The 24,248-nt window shown below is 39.3% G+C and overlaps 1 protein-coding gene across 1 annotated transcript; it reads right to left on the bottom strand.

Moving 5' to 3' along the window:
- Positions 1-18,168: 18,168 nt before the first annotated feature.
- LOC147928443 (uncharacterized) lies at positions 18,169-21,633 on the bottom strand. The gene is made up of 6 exons (XM_087486141.1): positions 20,919-21,633; positions 20,624-20,744; positions 20,424-20,512; positions 18,787-19,679; positions 18,645-18,708; positions 18,169-18,533 (listed from the first exon to the last, which is right to left on the bottom strand). The coding sequence occupies exons 1-6, from the start codon at positions 21,631-21,633 to the stop codon at positions 18,169-18,171; spliced, it is 2,247 nt and encodes a 748-aa protein (XP_087342267.1).
- Between the last annotated feature and the right edge of the window lie 2,615 nt (positions 21,634-24,248).

Below are 24,248 nucleotides of genomic sequence, written 5' to 3'. Positions count from 1 at the left end.
CAGCTTTGTTACTGTTTTTAGGATCAGAATATGTGACAATCCAATGCATTTGACTAATTGTAAGAGTTCGTGATGAATTTGGAGTGTTTAGACAACACTTAAACCCGTTTTATCCCAAAACAGGCTTAAACCGAGAAAACAGGCTATAACCGAGGGAAAACATTGATTCGAAGCAGTAAACAGCTATGTAACTCTTTCTAGGGTCAAAATATGTAACAATCCAATGCATTTGACTAATTATAAAAGATCAGGTTGAATTTGGAGTGTTTGGACACCACTTTTACCCATTTTGTCCCGAAACAGGCTAAAACCGAGAAAACATTGATTCGAAGCAGTAAACAGCTTTGTTACTGTTTCTAGGGTCAGAATGTGGGACATCCAATGCATTTAACTAATTGCAAGAGTTCGGGATGAATTTGGAGTGTTTAGACAACACTTGAACCCGTTTTATCCCAAAACAGGCTTAAACAAAGAAAAAGGCTAAAACCGCGAGAAAACATTGATTCGAAGCAGTACACAGCTATGTTATTCTTTCTAGGGTCAAATTATGTAACAATCCAATGCATTTGACTAATTGTAAAAGTTCGGGATGAATTTGGAGTGTTTAGACACCACTTTTACCCATTTTGTCCCTAAACAGGCTCAAACCAAGAAAACATCGATTCGAAGCAGTAAACAGCTTTGTTACTGTTTTTAGGATCAGAATATGTGACAATCCAATGCATTTGACTATTTGTAAGAGTTCGTGATGAATTTGGAGTGTTTAGACAACACTTAAACCCGTTTTATCCCAAAACAGGCTTAAACCGAGAAAACAGGCTAAAACCGAGAGAAAACATTGATTCGAAGCAGTAAACAGCTATGTAACTCTTTCTAGGGTAAAAATATATAACAATCCAATGCGTTTGACTAATTATAAAAGATCAGGTTGAATTTGGAGTGTTTGGACACCACTTTTACCCATTTTGTCCCGAAACAGGCTAAAACCGAGAAAACATTGATTCAAAGCAGTAAAGAGCTTTGTTACTGTTTCTAGGGTCAGAATGTGGGACATCCAATGCATTTAACTAATTGCAAGAGTTCGGGATAAATTTGGAGTGTTTAGAAAACACATAAACACGTTTTATCCAAAAATAGGCTTACCGAGAAAACAGACTAAAACCGAGAGAAAACAATGATTCGAAGCCGTAAACAGCTATGTAACTCTTTCTAAGGTCAAAATATGTAACAATCCAATGCATTTGACTAATTATAAGAGTTCGGGTTGAATTTGGAGTGTTTGGACACCACTTTTACCCATTTTGTCCCGAAACAGGCTAATACCGAGAAAACATTGATTCGAAGCAGTAAACAGCTTTGTTACTGTTTCTAGGGTCAGAATGTGGGACATCCAATGCATTTAACTAATTGCAAGAGTTCGGGATGAATTTGGAGTGTTTAGACAACACTTGAACCCGTTTTATCCCAAAACAGGCTTAAACAAAGAAAAAAGGCTAAAACCGCGAGAAAACATTGATTCGAAGCAGTACACAGCTATGTTACTCTTTCTAGGGTCAAATTATGTAACAATCCAATGCAGTTGACTAATTGTAAGAGTTCGGGATGAATTTGGAGTGTTTAGACACCACTTTTACCCATTTTGTCCCGAAACAGGCTCAAACCAAGAAAACATCGATTCGAAGCAGTATACAGCTTTGTTACTGTTTTTAGGATCAAAATATGTAACAATCCAATGCATTTGACTAATTATACGAGTTCGGGTTGAATTTGGAGTATTTAGACACCGCTTTTACCCATTTTGTCCCGAAACAGGCTAAAACCGATAAAACATTGATTCGAAGCAGTAAACAGCTTTGTTACTGTTTCTAGGGTCAGAATGTGTGACAATTTAGTGAATTTGACTAATTGTAAGAGTTCGGGATAAATTTGAAGTGTTTAGAAAACACATAAACACGTTTTATCCAAAAACAGGCTTACCGAGAAAACAGACTAAAACCGAGAGAAAACAATGATTCGAAGCCGTAAACAGCTATGTAACTCTTTCTAAGGTCAAAATATGTAACAATCCAATGCATTTGACTAATTATAAGAGTTCGGGTTGAATTTGGAGTGTTTAGACAGCACTTCTACCCATTTTGTCCCGAAACAGGCTAAAACCAAGAAAACATTGATTTGAAGCAGTAAACAGCTTTGTTACTGTTTCTAGGGTCAAAATGTGGGACGATCCAATGCATTTAACTAATTGCAAGATTTCCGGATGAATTTGGAGTGTTTAGACAACACTTGAACCTGTTTTATCCCAAAACATGCTTAAACCGAGAAAACAGGCTAAACCTAGAGAAAACATTGATTCGAAGCAGTACACAACTATGTTACTCTTTCTAGGGTCAACATATGTAACAATCCAATGCATTTGACTAATTATAAGAGTTCGGGTTGAATTTGGAGTGTTTAGACACCACTTTTACCCATTTTGTCCCGAAATAGGCTCAAACCGAGAAAACATTGATTCGAAGCAGTAAACAGCTTTGTTACTGTTTCTAGCGTCAGAATGTGTGACAATTTAATACATTTGACTAATTGTAGGAGTTCACGATCAATTTAGAGTGTTTAGACAACACTTAAACCCGTTTTATCCCAAAACAGGATTAAACCAAGAAAACAGGCTAAAACCGAGAGAAAACATTGATTCGAAGCAGTACACAGCTATGTTACTCTTTCTAGGGTCAAAATATGTAACAATCCAATGCGTTTGACTAATTATAATAGTTCGGGATGAATTTGGAGTGTTTAGCCACCACTTTTACCCATTTTGTCCTGAAACAGGCTAAAACCGAGAAAACATCGATTCGAAGCAGTAAACAGCTTTGTTACTGTTTTTAGGATCAGAATATGAGACAATCCAATGCATTTGACTAATTGTAAGAGTTCGTGATGAATTTGGAGTGTTTAGACAACACATAAACCCGTTTTATCCCAAAACAGGCTTAAACCGAGAAAACAGGCTAAAACCGAGAGAAAACATTGATTCGAAGCAGTAAACAGCTATGTAACTCTTTCTAGGGTCAAAATATGTAACAATCCAATGCGTTTGACTAATTATAAAAGATCAGGTTGAATTTGGAGTGTTTGGACACCACTTTTACCCATTTTGTCCCGAAACAGGCTAAAACCGAGAAAACATTGATTCGAAGCAGTAAACAGCTTTGTTACTGTTTCTAGGGTCAGAATGTGGGACATCCAATGCATTTAACTAATTACAAGAGTTCGGGAGGAATTTGGAGTGCTTAGATAACACTTGAACCCGTTTTATCCCAAAACAGGCTTAAACAAAGAAAAAAGGCTAAAACCACTAGAAAACATTGATTCGAAGCAGTACACAGCTATGTTACTCTTTCTAGGGTCAAAATATGTAACAATCCTATGCATTTGACTAATTGTAAGAGTTCGGGATGAATTTGGAGTGTTTAGACACCACTTTTACCCATTTTGTCCCGAAACAGGCTCAAACCAAGAAAACATCGATTCGAAGCAGTAAACAGCTTTGTTACTGTTTTTAGGATCAAAATATGTAACAATCCAATGCATTTGACTAATTATACGAGTTCGGGTTGAATTTGGAGTGTTTAGACACCGCTTTTACCCATTTTTTCCCGAAATAGGCTAAAACCGATAAAACATTGATTCGAAGCAGTAAATAGCTTTTGATATGATCATGAGACCATCCAAGACGACCCTTGAGTCTTGGTCAACACGAACGAAGTCAAAGATCAAATCTTCCTACCAAACTGCTATTTGGGATGCATTCTTACCGCATCTAGAGCATATCTCGAAGTTGAATCAGTCCAATCAGAGTTTAGGTGAAGGAGTTATTCATTTTACAAATCAGGTGAACTCATGGCTACGCGACTTAGACCTACGAGCATTCAAAGGAGGATTCCGACCAAGCCAGAAGTACTCAAGCTATGAACAAAACTGTTCTGAAATATTGATCCATCCTAGAACCACTGAGAATTGGAAGCACGTTAAAATCAGTTCATACTTGAAAGATATGGATATTTCAAGTCAGTGGATCTGTCCTAGTTCCATTATCGCGTCTGAGCCAAAGATCGTGTTACACAGACCAACTCAGAATCAATTTGGACACGAAATCAACTGGAGGATGTCAATGGATCTCTTATGTTTCCAACAAGCTCAAGAACACAAGATTAGGCCAACAAACCACAGAGTTACGTCCCATTTGCCAAAGGAGGTGGATCTATTTCTTAACTTGATGAGTTTTAGGTCCAGTTGGTTTAAGAGCTTCCAGAATTATGTTTGGCAACCAGGAGTTGTTTTCTACTAAGTCCAAGATGAAGAAATGATACAGCCCATGCTGTTTCTCATCAGCAAATTGGATCAAGGAGTCAAAGAGAGTTAAAAAGATCAAGAAGGTACTTAATGGGCTAATACAAGAACTTATGGCAAACGAGAGCATGGGAAATTATTTTGGGGATGATACCTATCAAGTCCAGCCCAGTTTGAGCCTAATTCAAGTCCAAGAAAGCCCAAAATAATCACTTTATTTTGTGGTCAAAGAGAAGTGACGAAAATTGGAGTTCAACTCACCTTGGGAAGGAAACCTTGGGAAGACAAAATTCAAGAGTTGAATCTTCATTCAACTATTTATCTTTATTGTTTTTAGTTTCAAGAATAATACTTGGCTTTGTTACCAAGTTTTCTTATCTTATATAAACTCATGTAAGAGTAAAGAAATAATCAACAATCCAACTTTTTATCAAAACCTTTTCTTTTTGAGAGTGATTCTCTTCTGTTCTTTGTGAACAAAACCGATTGTTTGGTGTGATTCCAACAATCAAAACCGACTACTTGGTGTGATTCCGATAGTCAAAACCCCGATCTCCTTGGTGCGAGGCTGAGAGATCCGATCTTTTTGGTGTGAGGCTGAAAGATCAAACCGGTATATCAAGAGTCTTTCCGCAACTCTTGTGCGACCATTCACTCCACCATCCTTATTTTTGAGGCTTCGTCGTCTTTAGAATCAAGGTGTCTCTATCAACCAACTCGAAGGTGCCGAATCCTTGGGAGGATCATATCAAGTGGTATCAGAGCACACCCTTGAGTTTGGTATTCTATCATTCTATCATCTTCTAACCGTTCATCTTCTTCTTATCATTTTCTATCTTTCAATCTTCTATCTATCATCTTTCTATCTTTCCATCTTCTTTATTTTCATCTTCTCATCTTTTCATCTTCTATTTCTATTTATTTTATTTAAAAAAAAAAAGGCAAAAAAAAAAATAAAACGAGAAAAAAAAAAGAAGGAAAAAAAAATAGAAAAAGTAAGCAAAAAGAAAAAAAAAAGAAAAAAAGAAAAGAAAAAAAAAACAGAGAAGAAAAAAAAAAGGCAAAAAAAAAAAGCAAAAAAAAAAAGAAGAAAAAAATGTCTAATGATCCACAAGTTCAAGCACTTATGGGAGAGATGCGACGGTTGATGAGGGTTGAGATGAGTGCAATCTACAAGAGGTTGGATGAAGTTCAAGTGGAGGCACAACAAAGACAACCACAAATGTTGCAGCATAGAAGAGAAAGAGATCAACTTAGAGTATTAAGGGCTGACGATTATTACATTACTCAATCATCAAGAACAAGCCATAGGAGGCCACAACACATAGATGGCATGGATCAAATTTATGACAACATTGGAGGTAATAAGTTGGAGATTCCTACCTTTCAAGGCAGGAATGCCCCAGATGCATACCTAGAGTGGGAGAACAAGATTGAGTCGGTTTTTAGTTGTCAAAACTATTGTGAAATGAAGAAGGTACGAGTTGCAGTCACTGGATTTTGTGATTATGCCATTACTTGGTGGGATCAGTTGGTGATAAGCAGGAGGAGAAATGGAGAACCCTATTGAGACTTGGGCAGAATTGAAGTCTATTTTGAGGAAACGATATGTTCCCAACCATCACCATCTTGGTTCAAATCATATTCTAAGGAGGCCTTCTAGACCAACTGATGGAGCGTCTACTGTCACACCAAGTTACCAACGAGAAAGGACATCTCTTGTTTTTAAAGAAGAGAACGCTGCTTTTGTTTCGTTACCATCACCAAAGGAGCACAAGGAGTTGTTGGTTCAGAAAAATCTGTTAGAAATAGCAAAATCACCGAGTGAGCAAACAGAAGCCGAGGAACCAAAGCACAAAGAGATCAGCAAAGATCAGAGTGAGGAAGCCGCGAAGAAAGGCATTATCATCAACAACCTTGATAGTATGGATGATTCATCTGATGAACCAACAAGGAGAGAAAAGCCAACATTCCATTTATCGTCAAGCAAGATAGAGCAAGTTGTTGATTTTGTAGGAACCAAGAAAGATCTCACTATAAACTGTGCAAATCTTCCTCATGGTAAGCCACCAGAGTCACTTCAACACTCTCCAACCCAAAGTCTTACAGTTTCGAGGATGAAACTTTTTCAAGAGGAGGGGTATGATATGATCATGAGACCATCCAAGACGACCCTTGAGTCCTGGTCAACACGAACGAAGTCAAAGATCAAATCTTCCTACCAAACTGCTATTTGGGATGCATTCTTACCGCATCTAGAGCATATCTCGAAGTTGAATCAGTCCAATCAGAGTTTAGGTGAAGGAGTTATTCATTTTACAAATCAGGTGAACTCATGGCTACGCGACTTAGACCTACGAGCATTCAAAGGAGGATTTCGACCAAGCCAGAAGTACTCAAGCTATGAACAAAACTGTTCTGAAATATTGATCCATCCTAGAACCACTGAGAATTAGAAGCACGTTAAAATCAGTTCATACTTGAAAGATATGGATATTTCAAGTCAGTGGATCTGTCCTAGTTCCATTTTCGCGTCTGAGCCAAAGATCGTGTTACACAGACCAACTCAGAATCAAATTGGACACGAAATCAACTGGAGGATGTCAATGGATCTCTATGTTTCCAACAAGCTCAAGAACACAAGATTAGGCCAACAAACCACAGAGTTACGTCCCATTTGCCAAAGGAGGTGGATCTATTTCTTAACTTGATGAGTTTTAGGTCCAGTTGGTTTAAGAGCTTCCAGAATTATGTTTGGCAACCAGGAGTTGTTTTCTACTAAGTCCAAGATGAAGAAATGATACAGCCCATGCTGTTTCTCATCAGCAAATTGGATCAAGGAGTCAAAGAGAGTTAAAAAGATCAAGAAGGTACTTAATGGGCTAATACAAGAACTTATGGCAAAAGAGAGCATGGGAAATTATTTTGGGGATGATACCTATCAAGTCCAGCCAAGTTTGAGCCTAATTCAAGTCCAAGAAAGCCCAAAATAATCACTTTATTTTGTGGTCAAAGAGAAGTGACGAAAATTGGAGTTCAACTCACCTTGGGAAGGAAACCTTGGGAAGACAAAATTCAAGAGTTGAATCTTCATTCAACTATCTATCTTTATTGTTTTTAGTTTCAAGAATAATACTTGGCTTTGTTACCAAGTTTTCTTATCTTATATAAACTCATGTAAGAGTAAAGAAATAATCAACAATCCAACTTTTTATCAAAACCTTTTCTTTTTGAGAGTGATTCTCTTCTGTTCTTTGTGAACAAAACCGATTGCTTGGTGTGATTCCAACAATCAAAACCGACTACTTGGTGTGATTCCGATAGTCAAAACCCCGATCTCCTTGGTGCGAGGCTGAGAGATCCGATCATTTTGGTGTGAGGCTGAAAGATCAAACCGGTATATCAAGAGTCTTTCCGCAACTCTTGTGCGACCATTCATTCCACCATCCTTATTCTTGAGGCTTTGTCGTCTTTAGAATCAAGGTGTCTCTATCAACCAACTCGAACGTGCCGAATCCTTGGGAGGATCATAAATTTGGAGTGTTTAGAAAACACTTAAACACGTTTTATCCAAAAACAGGCTTACCGAGAAAACAGACTAAAACCGAGAGAAAACAATGATTCGAAGCCGTAAACAGCTATGTAACTCTTTCTACGGTCAAAATATGTAACAATCCAATGCATTTGACTAATTATAAGAGTTCGGGTTGAATTTGGAGTGTTTAGACAGCACTTCTACCCATTTTGTCCCGAAACAGGCTAAAACCGAGAAAACATTGGTTTGAAGCAGTAAACAGCTTTGTTACTGTGTCTAGGGTCAAAATGTGGGACGATCCAATGCATTTAACTAATTGCAAGATTTCCGGATGAATTTGGAGTGTTTAGACAACACTTGAACCTGTTTTATCCCAAAACATGCTTAAACCGAGAAAACAGGCTAAACCCAGAGAAAACATTGATTCGAAGCAGTACACAACTATGTTACTCTTTCTAGGGTCAGAATGTGTGACAATTTAATACATTTGACTAATTGTAGGAGTTCACGATCAATTTAGAGTGTTTAGACAACACTTAAACCCGTTTTATCCCAAAACAGGATTAAACCAAGAAAACAGGCTAAAACCGAGAGAAAACATTGATTCGAAGCAGTACACAGCTATGTTACTCTTTCTAGGGTCAAAATATGTAACAATCCAATGCGTTTGACTAATTATAAGAGTTCGGGATGAATTTGGAGTGTTTAGCCACCACTTTTACCCATTTTGTCCTGAAACAGGCTAAAACCGAGAAAACATCGATTCGAAGCAGTAAACAGCTTTGTTACTGTTTTTAGGATCAGAATATGAGACAATCCAATGCATTTGACTAATTGTAAGAGTTCGTGATGAATTTGGAGTGTTTAGACAACACATAAACCCGTTTTATCCCAAAACAGGCTTAAACCGAGAAAACAGGCTAAAACCGAGAGAAAACATTGATTCGAAGCAGTAAACAGCTATGTAACTCTTTCTAGGGTCAAAATATGTAACAATCCAATGCGTTTGACTAATTATAAAAGATCAGGTTGAATTTGGAGTGTTTGGACACCACTTTTACCCATTTTGTCCCGAAACAGGCTAAAACCGAGAAAACATTGATTCGAAGCAGTAAACAGCTTTGTTACTGTTTCTAGGGTCAGAATGTGGGACATCCAATGCATTTAACTAATTACAAGAGTTCGGGAGGAATTTGGAGTGCTTAGATAACACTTGAACCCGTTTTATCCCAAAACAGGCTTAAACAAAGAAAAAAGGCTAAAACCACTAGAAAACATTGATTCGAAGCAGTACACAGCTATGTTACTCTTTCTAGGGTCAAAATATGTAACAATCCTATGCATTTGACTAATTGTAAGAGTTCGGGATGAATTTGGAGTGTTTAGACACCACTTTTACCCATTTTGTCCCGAAACAGGCTCAAACCAAGAAAACATCGATTCGAAGCAGTAAACAGCTTTGTTACTGTTTTTAGGATCAAAATATGTAACAATCCAATGCATTTGACTAATTATACGAGTTCGGGTTGAATTTGGAGTGTTTAGACACCGCTTTTACCCATTTTTTCCCGAAATAGGCTAAAACCGATAAAACATTGATTCGAAGCAGTAAATAGCTTTTGATATGATCATGAGACCATCCAAGACGACCCTTGAGTCTTGGTCAACACGAACGAAGTCAAAGATCAAATCTTCCTACCAAACTGCTATTTGGGATGCATTCTTACCGCATCTAGAGCATATCTCGAAGTTGAATCAGTCCAATCAGAGTTTAGGTGAAGGAGTTATTCATTTTACAAATCAGGTGAACTCATGGCTACGCGACTTAGACCTACGAGCATTCAAAGGAGGATTCCGACCAAGCCAGAAGTACTCAAGCTATGAACAAAACTGTTCTGAAATATTGATCCATCCTAGAACCACTGAGAATTGGAAGCACGTTAAAATCAGTTCATACTTGAAAGATATGGATATTTCAAGTCAGTGGATCTGTCCTAGTTCCATTATCGCGTCTGAGCCAAAGATCGTGTTACACAGACCAACTCAGAATCAATTTGGACACGAAATCAACTGGAGGATGTCAATGGATCTCTTATGTTTCCAACAAGCTCAAGAACACAAGATTAGGCCAACAAACCACAGAGTTACGTCCCATTTGCCAAAGGAGGTGGATCTATTTCTTAACTTGATGAGTTTTAGGTCCAGTTGGTTTAAGAGCTTCCAGAATTATGTTTGGCAACCAGGAGTTGTTTTCTACTAAGTCCAAGATGAAGAAATGATACAGCCCATGCTGTTTCTCATCAGCAAATTGGATCAAGGAGTCAAAGAGAGTTAAAAAGATCAAGAAGGTACTTAATGGGCTAATACAAGAACTTATGGCAAACGAGAGCATGGGAAATTATTTTGGGGATGATACCTATCAAGTCCAGCCCAGTTTGAGCCTAATTCAAGTCCAAGAAAGCCCAAAATAATCACTTTATTTTGTGGTCAAAGAGAAGTGACGAAAATTGGAGTTCAACTCACCTTGGGAAGACAAAATTCAAGAGTTGAATCTTCATTCAACTATCTATCTTTATTGTTTTTAGTTTCAAGAATAATACTTGGCTTTGTTACCAAGTTTTCTTATCTTATATAAACTCATGTAAGAGTAAAGAAATAATCAACAATCCAACTTTTTATCAAAACCTTTTCTTTTTGAGAGTGATTCTCTTCTGTTCTTTGTGAACAAAACCGATTGCTTGGTGTGATTCCAACAATCAAAACCGACTACTTGGTGTGATTCCGATAGTCAAAACCCCGATCTCCTTGGTGCGAGGCTGAGAGATCCGATCTTTTTGGTGTGAGGCTGAAAGATCAAACCGGTATATCAAGAGTCTTTCCGCAACTCTTGTGCGACCATTCATTCCACCATCCTTATTTTTGAGGCTTCGTCGTCTTTAGAATCAAGGTGTCTCTATCAACCAACTCGAAGGTGCCGAATCCTTGGGAGGATCATATCAAGTGGTATCAGAGCACACCCTTGAGTTTGGTATTCTATCATTCTATCATCTTCTAACCGTTCATCTTCTTCTTATCATTTTCTATCTTTCAATCTTCTATCTATCATCTTTCTATCTTTCCATCTTCTTTATTTTCATCTTCTCATCTTTTCATCTTCTATTTCTATTTATTTTATTTAAAAAAAAAAAAAGGCAAAAAAAAAAAATAAAACGAGAAAAAAAAAAGAAGGAAAAAAAAAATAGAAAAAGTAAGCAAAAAGAAAAAAAAAAGAAAAAAAGAAAAGAAAAAAAAAACAGAGAAGAAAAAAAAAAGGCAAAAAAAAAAAGCAAAAAAAAAAAGAAGAAAAAAATGTCTAATGATCCACAAGTTCAAGCACTTATGGGAGAGATGCGACGGTTGATGAGGGTTGAGATGAGTGCAATCTACAAGAGGTTGGATGAAGTTCAAGTGGAGGCACAACAAAGACAACCACAAATGTTGCAGCATAGAAGAGAAAGAGATCAACTTAGAGTATTAAGGGCTGACGATTATTACATTACTCAATCATCAAGAACAAGCCATAGGAGGCCACAACACATAGATGGCATGGATCAAATTTATGACAACATTGGAGGTAATAAGTTGGAGATTCCTACCTTTCAAGGCAGGAATGCCCCAGATGCATACCTAGAGTGGGAGAACAAGATTGAGTCGGTTTTTAGTTGTCAAAACTATTGTGAAATGAAGAAGGTACGAGTTGCAGTCACTGGATTTTGTGATTATGCCATTACTTGGTGGGATCAGTTGGTGATAAGCAGGAGGAGAAATGGAGAACACCCTATTGAGACTTGGGCAGAATTGAAGTCTATTTTGAGGAAACGATATGTTCCCAACCATCACCATCTTGGTTCAAATCATATTCTAAGGAGGCCTTCTAGACCAACTGATGGAGCGTCTACTGTCACACCAAGTTACCAACGAGAAAGGACATCTCTTGTTTTTAAAGAAGAGAACGCTGCTTTTGTTTCGTTACCATCACCAAAGGAGCACAAGGAGTTGTTGGTTCAGAAAAATCTGTTAGAAATAGCAAAATCACCGAGTGAGCAAACAGAAGCCGAGGAACCAAAGCACAAAGAGATCAGCAAAGATCAGAGTGAGGAAGCCGCGAAGAAAGGCATTATCATCAACAACCTTGATAGTATGGATGATTCATCTGATGAACCAACAAGGAGAGAAAAGCCAACATTCCATTTATCGTCAAGCAAGATAGAGCAAGTTGTTGATTTTGTAGGAACCAAGAAAGATCTCACTATAAACTGTGCAAATCTTCCTCATGGTAAGCCACCAGAGTCACTTCAACACTCTCCAACCCAAAGTCTTACAGTTTCGAGGATGAAACTTTTTCAAGAGGAGGGGTATGATATGATCATGAGACCATCCAAGACGACCCTTGAGTCTTGGTCAACACGAACGAAGTCAAAGATCAAATCTTCCTACCAAACTGCTATTTGGGATGCATTCTTACCGCATCTAGAGCATATCTCGAAGTTGAATCAGTCCAATCAGAGTTTAGGTGAAGGAGTTATTCATTTTACAAATCAGGTGAACTCATGGCTACGCGACTTAGACCTACGAGCATTCAAAGGAGGATTTCGACCAAGCCAGAAGTACTCAAGCTATGAACAAAACTGTTCTGAAATATTGATCCATCCTAGAACCACTGAGAATTAGAAGCACGTTAAAATCAGTTCATACTTGAAAGATATGGATATTTCAAGTCAGTGGATCTGTCCTAGTTCCATTTTCGCGTCTGAGCCAAAGATCGTGTTACACAGACCAACTCAGAATCAAATTGGACACGAAATCAACTGGAGGATGTCAATGGATCTCTATGTTTCCAACAAGCTCAAGAACACAAGATTAGGCCAACAAACCACAGAGTTACGTCCCATTTGCCAAAGGAGGTGGATCTATTTCTTAACTTGATGAGTTTTAGGTCCAGTTGGTTTAAGAGCTTCCAGAATTATGTTTGGCAACCAGGAGTTGTTTTCTACTAAGTCCAAGATGAAGAAATGATACAGCCCATACTGTTTCTCATCAGCAAATTGGATCAAGGAGTCAAAGAGAGTTAAAAAGATCAAGAAGGTACTTAATGGGCTAATACAAGAACTTATGGCAAAAGAGAGCATGGGAAATTATTTTGGGGATGATACCTATCAAGTCCAGCCAAGTTTGAGCCTAATTCAAGTCCAAGAAAGCCCAAAATAATCACTTTATTTTGTGGTCAAAGAGAAGTGACGAAAATTGGAGTTCAACTCACCTTGGGAAGGAAACCTTGGAAAGACAAAATTCAAGAGTTGAATCTTCATTCAACTATCTATCTTTATTGTTTTTAGTTTCAAGAATAATACTTGGCTTTGTTACCAAGTTTTCTTATCTTATATAAACTCATGTAAGAGTAAAGAAATAATCAACAATCCAACTTTTTATCAAAACCTTTTCTTTTTGAGAGTGATTCTCTTCTGTTCTTTGTGAACAAAACCGATTGCTTGGTGTGATTCCAACAATCAAAACCGACTACTTGGTGTGATTCCGATAGTCAAAACCCCGATCTCCTTGGTGCGAGGCTGAGAGATCCGATCATTTTGGTGTGAGGCTGAAAGATCAAACCGGTATATCAAGAGTCTTTCCGCAACTCTTGTGCGACCATTCATTCCACCATCCTTATTCTTGAGGCTTCGTCGTCTTTAGAATCAAGGTGTCTCTATCAACCAACTCGAACGTGCCGAATCCTTGGGAGGATCATAAATTTGGAGTGTTTAGAAAACACTTAAACACGTTTTATCCAAAAACAGGCTTACCGAGAAAACAGACTAAAACCGAGAGAAAACAATGATTCGAAGCCGTAAACAGCTATGTAACTCTTTCTACGGTCAAAATATGTAACAATCCAATGCATTTGACTAATTATAAGAGTTCGGGTTGAATTTGGAGTGTTTAGACAGCACTTCTACCCATTTTGTCCCGAAACAGGCTAAAACCGAGAAAACATTGGTTTGAAGCAGTAAACAGCTTTGTTACTGTGTCTAGGGTCAAAATGTGGGACGATCCAATGCATTTAACTAATTGCAAGATTTCCGGATGAATTTGGAGTGTTTAGACAACACTTGAACCTGTTTTATCCCAAAACATGCTTAAACCGAGAAAACAGGCTAAACCCAGAGAAAACATTGATTCGAAGCAGTACACAACTATGTTACTCTTTCTAGGGTCAACATATGTAACAATCCAATGCATTTGACTAATTATACGAGTTCGGGTTGAATTTGGAGTGTTTAGACACTACTTTTACCCATTTTGTCCCGAAACAGGCTAAAACCGATAAAACATCGATTCGAAGCAGTAAACAGCTTTGTTACTGTTTATAGGATCAGAATATGTGACAATCCAATGCATTTGACTAATTGTAAGAGTTCGGGATGAATTTGGAGTGTTTAGACAACACTTAAACATGTTTGATCTCAAAACAGGCTTAAACCGAGAAAACAGACTAAAACCGAGAGAAAAAATTGATTCGACGCAGTAAACAGCTATGTAACTCTTTCTCGGGTCAAAATATGTAGCAATCCAATGCATTTGACTAATTATAAGAGTTCGGGTTGAATTTGGAGTGTTTAGACACCACTTTTACCCATTTTGTCCCGAAACAGGCTCAAACCGAGAAAACATTGATTCGAAGCAGTAAACAGCTTTGTTACTGTTTCTAGCGTCAGAATGTGTGACAATTTAATACATTTGACTAATTGTAAGAGTTCACGATCAATTTAGAGTGTTTAGACAACACTTAAACCCGTTTTATCCCAAAACAGGATTAAACCAAGAAAACAGGCTAAAACCGAGAGAAAACATTGATTCGAAGCAGTACACAGCTATGTTACTCTTTCTAGGGTCAAAATATGTAACAATCCAATGCGTTTGACTAATTATAAGAGTTCGGGATGAATTTGGAGTGTTTAGCCACCACTTTTACCCATTTTGTCCCGAAACAGGCTAAAACCGAGAAAACATCGATTCGAAGCAGTAAACAGCTTTGTTACTATTTTTAGGATCAGAATATGTGACAATCCAATGCATTTGACTAATTGTAAGAGTTCGTGATGAATTTGGAGTGTTTAGACAACACTTAAACCCGTTTTATCCCAAAACAAGCTTAAACCGAGAAAACAGGCTAAAACCGAGAGAAAACATTGATTCGAAGCAGTAAACAGCTATGTAACTCTTTCTAGGGTCAAAATATGTAACAATCCAATGCGTTTGACTAATTATAAAAGATCAGGTTGAATTTGGGTGTTTGGACCCCACTTTTACCCATTTTGTCCCGAAACAGGCTAAAACCGAGAAAACATTGATTCGAAGCAGTAAACAGCTTTGTTACTGTTTCTAGGGTCAGAATGTGGGACATCCAATGCATTTAACTAATTGCAAGAGTTCGGGATGAATTTGGAGTGTTTAGACAACACTTGAACCCGTTTTATCCCAAAACAGGCTTAAACAAAGAAAAAAGGCTAAAACCGCGAGAAAACATTGATTCGAAGCAGTACACAGCTATGTTACTCTTTCTAGGGTCAAAATATGTAACAATCCAATGCATTTGACTAATTATACGAGTTCGGGTTGAATTTGGAGTGTTTAGACACCGCTTTTACCCATTTTCTCCCGAAAGAGGCTAAAACCGATAAAACATTGATTCGAAGCAGTAAACAGATTTGTTACTGTTTCTAGGGTCAGAATCTGTGAAAATTTAATGTATTTGACTAATTGTAAGAGTTCGGGATAAATTTGGAGTGTTTAGAAAACACTTAAACACGTTTTATCCCAAAACAGGCTTAAACCGAGAAAACAGACTAAAACCGAGAGAAAAAATTGATTCGATGCAGTAAACAGCTATGTAACTCTTTCTCGGGTCAAAATATGTAACAATCCAATGCATTTGACTAATTATAAGAGTTCGGGTTGAATTTGGAGTGTTTAGACACCACTTTTACCCATTTTGTCCCGAAACAGGCTCAAACCGAGAAAACATTGATTCGAAGCAGTAAACAGCTTTGTTACTGTTTCTAGCGTCAGAATGTGTGACAATTTAATACATTTGACTAATTGTAAGATTTCACGATCAATTTAGAGTGTTTAGACAACACTTAAACCCATTTTATCCCAAAACAGGATTAAACCAAGAAAACAGGCTAAAACCGAGAGAAAACATTGATTCGAAGCAGTACACAGCTATGTTACTCTTTCTAGGGTCAAAATATGTAACAATCGAATGCGTTTGACTAATTATAAGAGTACGGGATAAATTTGGAGTGTTTAGCCACCACTTTTACCCATATTGTCCCGAAACAGGCTAAAACCGAGAAAACATCGATTCGAAGCAGTAAACAGCTTTGTTACTGTTTTTAGGATCAGAATATGTGACAATCCAATGCATTTGACTAATTGTAAGAGTTCGTGATGAATTTGGAGTGTTTAGACAACACTTAAACCCGTTTTATCCCAAAACAGGCTTAAACCGAGAAAACAGGCTAAAACCGAGAGAAAACATTGATTCGAAGCAGTAAACAGCTATGTAACTCTTTCTAGGGTCAAAATATGTAACAATCCAATGCGTTTGACTAATTATAAAAGATCAGGTTGAATTTGGAGTGTTTGGACACCACTTTTACCCATTTTGTCCCGAAACAGGCTAAAACCGAGAAAACATTGATTCGAAGCAGTAAACAGCTTTGTTACTGTTTCTAGGGTCAGAATGTGGGACATCCAATGCATTTAACTAATTGCAAGATTTCGGGATGAATTTGGAGTGTTTAGACAACACTTGAACCCGCTTTATCCCAAAACATGCTTGAACCGAGAAAACAGGCTAAAACCAAGAGAAAACATTGATTCGAAGCAGTAAACAGCTTTGTTACTGTTTCTAGGGTCAGAATGTGAGACATCCAATGCATTTAACTAATTGCAAGAGTTCGGGATGAATTTATTGTTTTAAGTGGAAGTAAAGAGCTAAGAGTGAGAGATGTGGTTTAGGTCGGCAAAGAGAATGAAGAGGATCTTTGATTCCATAAGTATATCGATTACAATGTGGCTAAGAGCCCTTAAATAGTGAAGACAGCTAGGGCTACTCCCTTACAAGAGACATTCTAGGCGATAGGGACATAAGGTAAGAGAAAAATGGTCCCAAGGAGTGAAAGTGACCTGTCCTTGTCTCCCAAGTGGACTCAAGACACGTGACCTTCTTCCTTCTTCTCTTCTAACGGCTAGAATGCTGTTCTCGATCCTTCTCTTGGGCTTTATGTGATAAGGCCTCATCTCCTTCATGTTACACTTAGTGAAACTCGGCCTTGTTCCACATACGTACGGACGTCCGTACATGTGACCGTACGGACACGACCAAGTTCATGATCGATTATGGTCCATACTCCCCCTCAAGCTTAGCCGAATGGAATGGCTAAGCTTGGAACTCGTGAAGTATCACCTCATTAAAAACCTTAGCATAGTAAAACCTCATGGGACAAAATCTATGTTAAGGGAAAAAGAGTGTGATATCCACGAGTTAGACGAGTCTATCTTGGACGTGTAGGATCTACAAGTCCCATCTTGCCATAGATATATTCACAAACTTGGGGACTTACAGCCTTGGTGAAGATGTCTGCCAACTGGTCTTTAATTGGTGTGTGACATGGTAGGATCACCCCTTCTTCAATCTTCTCTCGAACCTTATGACAATCCACATCAATATGCTTGGTCCGTTCATGAAAGACTGAGTTGGTTGCAATGTGTATTGCGGCATTGTTGTCACAGTGCATTGTGATCGGTTGATTAGACTCGAATCCAAGGTCCTTGAGGAGTGATTTGAGCCATGTGAGTTCATTGGTGAGTTTCTTCATGGCCCGGTATTCGGACTCGGCACTTGAGCATGAGACCACCTTTTGTTTCTTTGATCGCCACGTTACCAGGTTCCCTCCAACAAACGTACAGTATCCAGACGTTGACCTCCTGTCCATCGTGTCACCTGCGTAATCCGCATCACAATACCCGACTATCTCCGTGCTGTTGTTCTTGCCCATCCAAACACCTTGGCCGGGACTCCCTTTTAGGTAACACATGATCCGTTCCACCGTGTTCCAGTCAAAGTTGGTCGGTGCTTGCATATGTTGACTAACTTGGTTAACGGCATAGCACAAGTCTGGCCATGTGATTGTGAGATAGATCAGTTTCCCTACAAGCCTACGATATCTCCCCGGATCCGCCTATGGTTCGGCCAGCTTGGTGGCCGGAGCATTTGGTGTCTGTTTCATCTCCCCCTTTCGCTTGACCTGGTATCCTTCTTCAAGAGGCGTATATACCGGCTTAGCTCCAAGTTTACCTGTCTCATGTAAAAGATCAAGGGTATACTTTCTTTGGGAGAGAAACAAACCCTCCGGAGAGCGAGAGATTTCAATCCCAAGGAAGTACTTGAGCGCACCAAGATCTTTAATATCAAAGGAAGTGTTAAGAAGGGCCTTGGTGGTGTCAATACCTTCCTTATCATCACCGGAGATAATGATGTCATCCACATAGATCAGGACCACAACCAGGCCATTGGCGGAGCGAAGGGTGAACAAGGTGTGATCGGCTTCAGACCGTTTGAAGCCATGGGCTCGAAGAGTGGAGCTGAGCTTGTGGTACCATGCCCTTGGAGATTTTTTTAAACCATAGATGGCCTTGCGGAGTCGGAGCACCTTACCCGGAGCAACAATATCTTCCAGACCCGGTGGAGGGTGCATGTAGACTTCTTCGGAAAGCTCCCCCTGAAGGAACGCATTCTTGACGTCCATTTGCCATAAGTCCCAAGACAAGTTCGTAGCAAGGGAGAGAACGACACGGACAGTGTCAAGTTTAGCAACAGGAGCGAATGTGTCCGTGTAGTCAAGACCACAGGTTTGTGTGAAGCCACGAGCGACCAGGCGAGCCTTGTAGCGTTCCACCTCACCGGTGCTAAGATACTTGATGGTAAACACCCACTTGGAGCTGACAGCCTTTTTGCCTTTTGGGAGATCTGCCTCGTCCCACGTGTGATTACGTACCATGGCCCCCGTTTCATCGTCTACTGCGTTGAGCCACTCCTTATGTTCTTTGGCTTCCTCATAGGATTGGGGAACAAAGTGGGCATCAATTTTGCTGAGGAAGGCCGCATGGTCCAATGGGACCAGGTCAAGCAAACATACAGCTTGGATAGGATGGGCGACAGCTTGGTTGTTATAATACACACGTTTCTCTTTCCAGGTGGACGAGTGAGACCTGATGCGTTCACTGCGTCTCGGCAAAGGCCGAGATTCCTGTGGGGCAGCCTCATCATGTCCTTCATGCTCCTGATTAGTACAGTCGGTTGGCTGTTCAGTGACGGTCGCCGTTGGTGAAGCCATGTCTGGTTCAGCACCGTGGACAGACTCCTCTTCGGGTAGATGTGATGATGTTGAGTCATGCGGTGGGCACGGCTCAGAGTGATTTGGCTCAATGACGTTTGGTGGTGTTGTGATGCCGAGGTGACCAAGAAGGAACCGCAAGTTAGTCGCCCGATCAGAGGTGGGCTGAGAGAGGTCCTTCAAGCTGTCCCAATCCTTCTTGTCATGATATCCTTGATGTTCGAAGAACTTCACATCCCTAGAGATAAGCGTACGGCCAGTGGTAAGATCGTAGCACTTATATCCCTTTTGACTTGTTGAGTAGCCGATGAACATGCACTTAGTGCTTTTGGCATCGAGCTTACTTCTTTGTTCTCCTGGTATTAACACAAAACACACACACCCAAACACACGTAAGTGATCAAGAGAAGGTTTAATTTTGTTTAATACCTCATAGGGTGACATGTCTTGTAAGACTTTGGTTGGTGTCCTATTGATCAAGTAACATGCCGTCATGACCGCATCTCCCCAAAACCTCTTTGTGACATTGGTGTGAAACATCATTGATCTTGCCACTTCCATGAGATGACGGTTCTTCCTCTCCGCCACTCCATTTTGTTGTGGTGTGTATGGGCAACTTGTTTGTTGTAGTATGCCATGCTTTGCTAAGTGTTCTTTGAGTTTGTGGCTTGTGTATTCTCCTCCATTATCCGATCTTAGTACCTTAATTTTAGCATTGAAGTGATTAGTGACATAGTTCTGAAAATTAACAAAGGCATCATAGACTCTATCTTTAGATGGTAACAAGGTAAGCCATGTGTACTTAGATTTTTCATCAATAAAGGTCACAAAATACTTGTTGTTATCTCTAGATAGACAAGGAGATGTCCACACATCAGAATGTACCAAATCAAAGCAATGATCATATAAGGTAGTAGACTTAGGAAAAACTGACTTTCAATGTTTACCAAGAATACAAGCCTCACACTTAGAGTTATCAAATGAACCATTAGGCAACATTAATTTAAAAGCATGAGAGTGAGGGTGGCCTAGCCTAGCATGCCACACATCACTTGAGTCACTACTAAGATTTGAAATAAGCGAAAACAAATTTGAAGAACCTGGTAAAGTTTTCTCTAGGACATAGAGATCTCCTCTAGCCTCCCCTTCTCCAAGGATCTTTCCAGTCTCAATATCCTGAAAATGTACACTATTAGGTCCAAATATAGTATAACAATTGAGATCAGTAGTAGCTTTCTTAACCGATAGAAGATTAGATGTAAAAGTAGGCATAAAGAAGGCCTTTGAGAGTTTATCAAACAATTTCAAATCTCCTATTCCTTTAACTGGTATACGGTCCCCATTGGCAATAATAACATTCCCTACAGCTGGTTTTATGTTGTTTATGAGACTAGGATTGCTTATCATATGGTGAGAAGCACCTGAGTCAACAACAAGGGAGTTACTAGGTTTTGAGGCAAAGAAAGAGATACCAGAATCCTTTAGTGCAGCAATGGACTTGATGAGGGCCTCCAGGTCTGACTTCCTCACAAGATCTCCGTAGGATGCGGCCATGGCCGTGGCTGTTGTCCCTCCTTGGTTCGCTGCACCGGTACCTTGACCGCTAGGTCCTTCTTGCGAGAGGTTAGCCTTAAACTTAGCCGGTTTGAGATGAGGATGAAGGATCCAGCACTTGTCCTTCACATGGCCTCTCTTCTTACAGTGATCACATACCACCATCCTCCTGTCCTCGTGCTTGTAAGTTCCCTTGTTGGCGGTGGCCAACTTTTCTTTCCCACTAAAGAGACCAAGTGAACCTTGTTCTTTTTGGACTTGGGAACACACATCATCAAGGGTGGGTAGCTTATCACCACGAAGGATGTGTTTGATGAGATCGTTAAACACCGGGTTAAGAGTAAGTAAGAGGCCAAAGACCTTGTCTTGCTCTTTTCTCTCGTTGAGGATGGCCGGATCGATTGTACTTGGCCTAAGCATCTCAAGTTCGGCCCATAGTGACCTAAACTTCCCAAAATGCTTTGTGAACTCTAAGTCTTCTTGGTGGAGACTGTTAATCGCCTTCTTGACTTCAAATACTCGAGTCAAGTTGGTCACATTCCCATAGACGTTCGCAAGCGTCTCCCATAGCTCCTTAGCCGTCTCGCAGTACGAGTAAGCTTCAAGGATTGGTGCGTCCAGCGAACTTTGGAGAATGGCAAGCACGGTCTGATCTTCTTGGAACCACTTGACTTCCTTTTCGAGATCAGCCTCCTTGTCTTCTTCCTTTTCTTCTTTACCGTCCTCTTTGGTGGCTTTCTTGGGGAGTTGGTCCATCTCAACATGGATCCATAAGCCCCGGCCACTAAGTGCGGTCTTTGTGGTTCTTTTCCACAACAAATAATTTGCTCCTTTGAGCACCACTAGAGTAACAATCGGTTTGTTGTTATCCATTGTCACAGATTTGAATGTAAGAGAGTATAATAGATAGAGTAGTGACGAGTATGAGTAGATTAGCGAGTAGAAGGTATAAGAGAGTTATAGATTAGCAAGTATAATAGAGAATAGAAGTGTTAGGAGTAAGTTTAGAGAATTGTGGATCGAAAAACCTGGCTCTGATACCATATTGTAAAGAGCTAAGAGTGAGAGATGTGGTTTAGGTCGGCAAAGAGAATGAAGAGGATCTTTGATTCCATAAGTATATCGATTACAATGTGGCTAAGAGCCCTTAAATAGTGAAGACAGCTAGGGCTACTCCCTTACAAGAGACATTCTAGGCGATAGGGACATAAGGTAAGAGAAAAATGGTCCCAAGGAGTGAAAGTGACCTGTCCTTGTCTCCCAAGTGGACTCAAGACCCGTGACCTTCTTCCTTCTTCTCTTCTAACGGCTAGAATGCTGTTCTCGATCCTTCTCTTGGGCTTTATGTGATAAGGCCTCATCTCCTTCATGTTACACTTAGTGAAACTCGGCCTTGTTCCACATACGTACGGACGTCCGTACATGTGACCGTACGGACCATATGGACACGACCAAGTTCCTGATCGATTATGGTCCATAGAATTTGGAGTGTTTAGACAACACTTGAACCCGTTTTATCCCAAAACAAGCTTAAACAAAGAAAAAAGGCTAAAACCGCGAGAAAACATTGATTCGAAGCAATACAGAGCTATGTTACTCTTTCTAGGGTAAAAATATGTAACAATCCAATGCATTTGACTAATTATACGAGTTCGGGTTGAATTTGGAGTGTTTAGACACCAGTTTTACCCATTTTGTCCCGAAACAGGCTAAAACCGAGCAAACATTGATTCGAAGCAGTAAACAGCCTTGTTACTGTTTCTATGGTCAGAATGTGTGATAATTAAATGCATTTGACTAATTGTAAGAGTTCGGGATGAATTTGGAGTGTTTAGACAACACTTAAACATGTTTGATCTCAAAACAGGCTTAAACCGAGAAAACAGACTAAAACCGAGAGAAAACAATGATTCGATGTGTGACAATTTAATATATTTGACTAATTGTAAGAGTTCACGATCAATTTAGAGTGTTTAGACAACACTTAAACCCGTTTTATCCCAAAACAGGATTAAACCAAGAAAACAGGCTAAAACCGAGAGAAAACATTGATTCGAAGTAGTACACAGCTATGTTACTCTTTCTAGGGTCAAACTATGTAACAATCCAATGCGTTTGACTAATTATAAGAGTTCGGGTTGAATTTGGAGTGTTTAGCCACCACTTTTACCCATTTTGTCCCGAAACAGGCTAAAACCGAGAAAACATCGATTCGAAGCAGTAAACAGCTTTGTTACTGTTTTTAGGATCAGAATATGTGACAATCCAATGCATTTGACTAATTGTAAGAGTTCGGGATGAATTTGGAGTGTTTAGACAACACTTAAACCCGTTTTATCCCAAAACAGGCTTAAACCGAGAAAACAGGCTAAAACCGAGAGAAAACATTGATTCGAAGCAGTAAACAGCTATGAAACTCTTTCTAGGGTCAAAATATGTAACAATCAAATGCGTTTGACTAATTATAAAAGTTCAGGTTGAATTTGGAGTGTTTGGACACCACTTTTACCCATTTTGTCCCGAAACAGGCTAAAACCGAGAAAACATTGATTCGAAGCAGTAAACAGCTTTGTTACTGTTTGTAGGGTCAGAATGTGGGACATCCAATGCATTTAACTAATTGCAAGAGTTCGGGATGAATTTGGAGTGTTTAGACAACACTTGAACCCGTTTTATCCCAAAACATGCTTAAAAAAGAAAAAAGGCTAAAACCACGAGAAAACATTGATTCGAAGCAGTACACAGCTATGTTTCTCTTTATAGGGTCAAAATATGTAACAATCCAATACATTTGACTAATTATAAGAGTTCGGGATGAATTTGGAGTGTTTAGACACCACTTTTACCCGTTTTGTCCCGAAACAGGCTAAAACCAAGAAAACATTGATTCGAAGCAGTAAACAGCTTTGTTACTGTTTCTAGGGTCAGAATGTGGGACATCCAATGCATTTAACTAATTGCAAGAGTTCGGGATGAATTTGGAGTGTTTAGACAACACTTGAACCCGTTTTATCCCAAAACATGCTTAAACAAAGAAAAAAGGCTAAAACCACGAGAAAACATTGATTCGAAGCAGTACACAGCTATGTTACTCTTTATAGGGTCAAAATATGTAACAATCCAATACATTTGACTAATTATAAGAGTTCGGGATGAATTTGGAGTGTTTAGACACCACTTTTACCCGTTTTGTCCCGAAACAGGCTCAAACCAAGAAAACATCGATTCGAAGCAGTAAACAGCTTTGTTACTGTTTTTAGGATCAGAATATGTGACAATCCAATGCATTTGACTAATTGTAAGAGTTCGGGATGAATTTGGAGTGTTTAGACAACACTTAAACCCGTTTTATCCCAAAACAAGCTTAAACT

Source organism: Camelina sativa, chromosome 14, assembly GCF_030686135.1.
Source record: "Camelina sativa cultivar CO46 ecotype springtype chromosome 14, ASM3068613v1".
Classification (NCBI taxonomy): domain Eukaryota; kingdom Viridiplantae; phylum Streptophyta; class Magnoliopsida; order Brassicales; family Brassicaceae; genus Camelina; species Camelina sativa.
The sequence above is the reverse complement of the archived record's forward strand: the minus strand, read 5'-3'. Positions and strand labels throughout refer to the sequence as shown.

Excerpts from the sequence above, each read along its gene's own strand:
- LOC147928443 (XM_087486141.1), bottom strand. The coding sequence starts at position 21,633 with ATGGACCAACTCCCCAAGAAAGCCACCAAAGAGGACGGTAAAGAAGAA. Across the intron at positions 20,513-20,623 it reads GGAATAGGAGATTTGAAATT|TGTACATTTTCAGGATATTG; the intron begins GTTTGATAAACT and ends TGGACCTAATAG. Across the intron at positions 18,534-18,644 it reads GGAAGATATTGTTGCTCCGG|CCGATCACACCTTGTTCACC; the intron begins GTAAGGTGCTCC and ends AACGGTCTGAAG.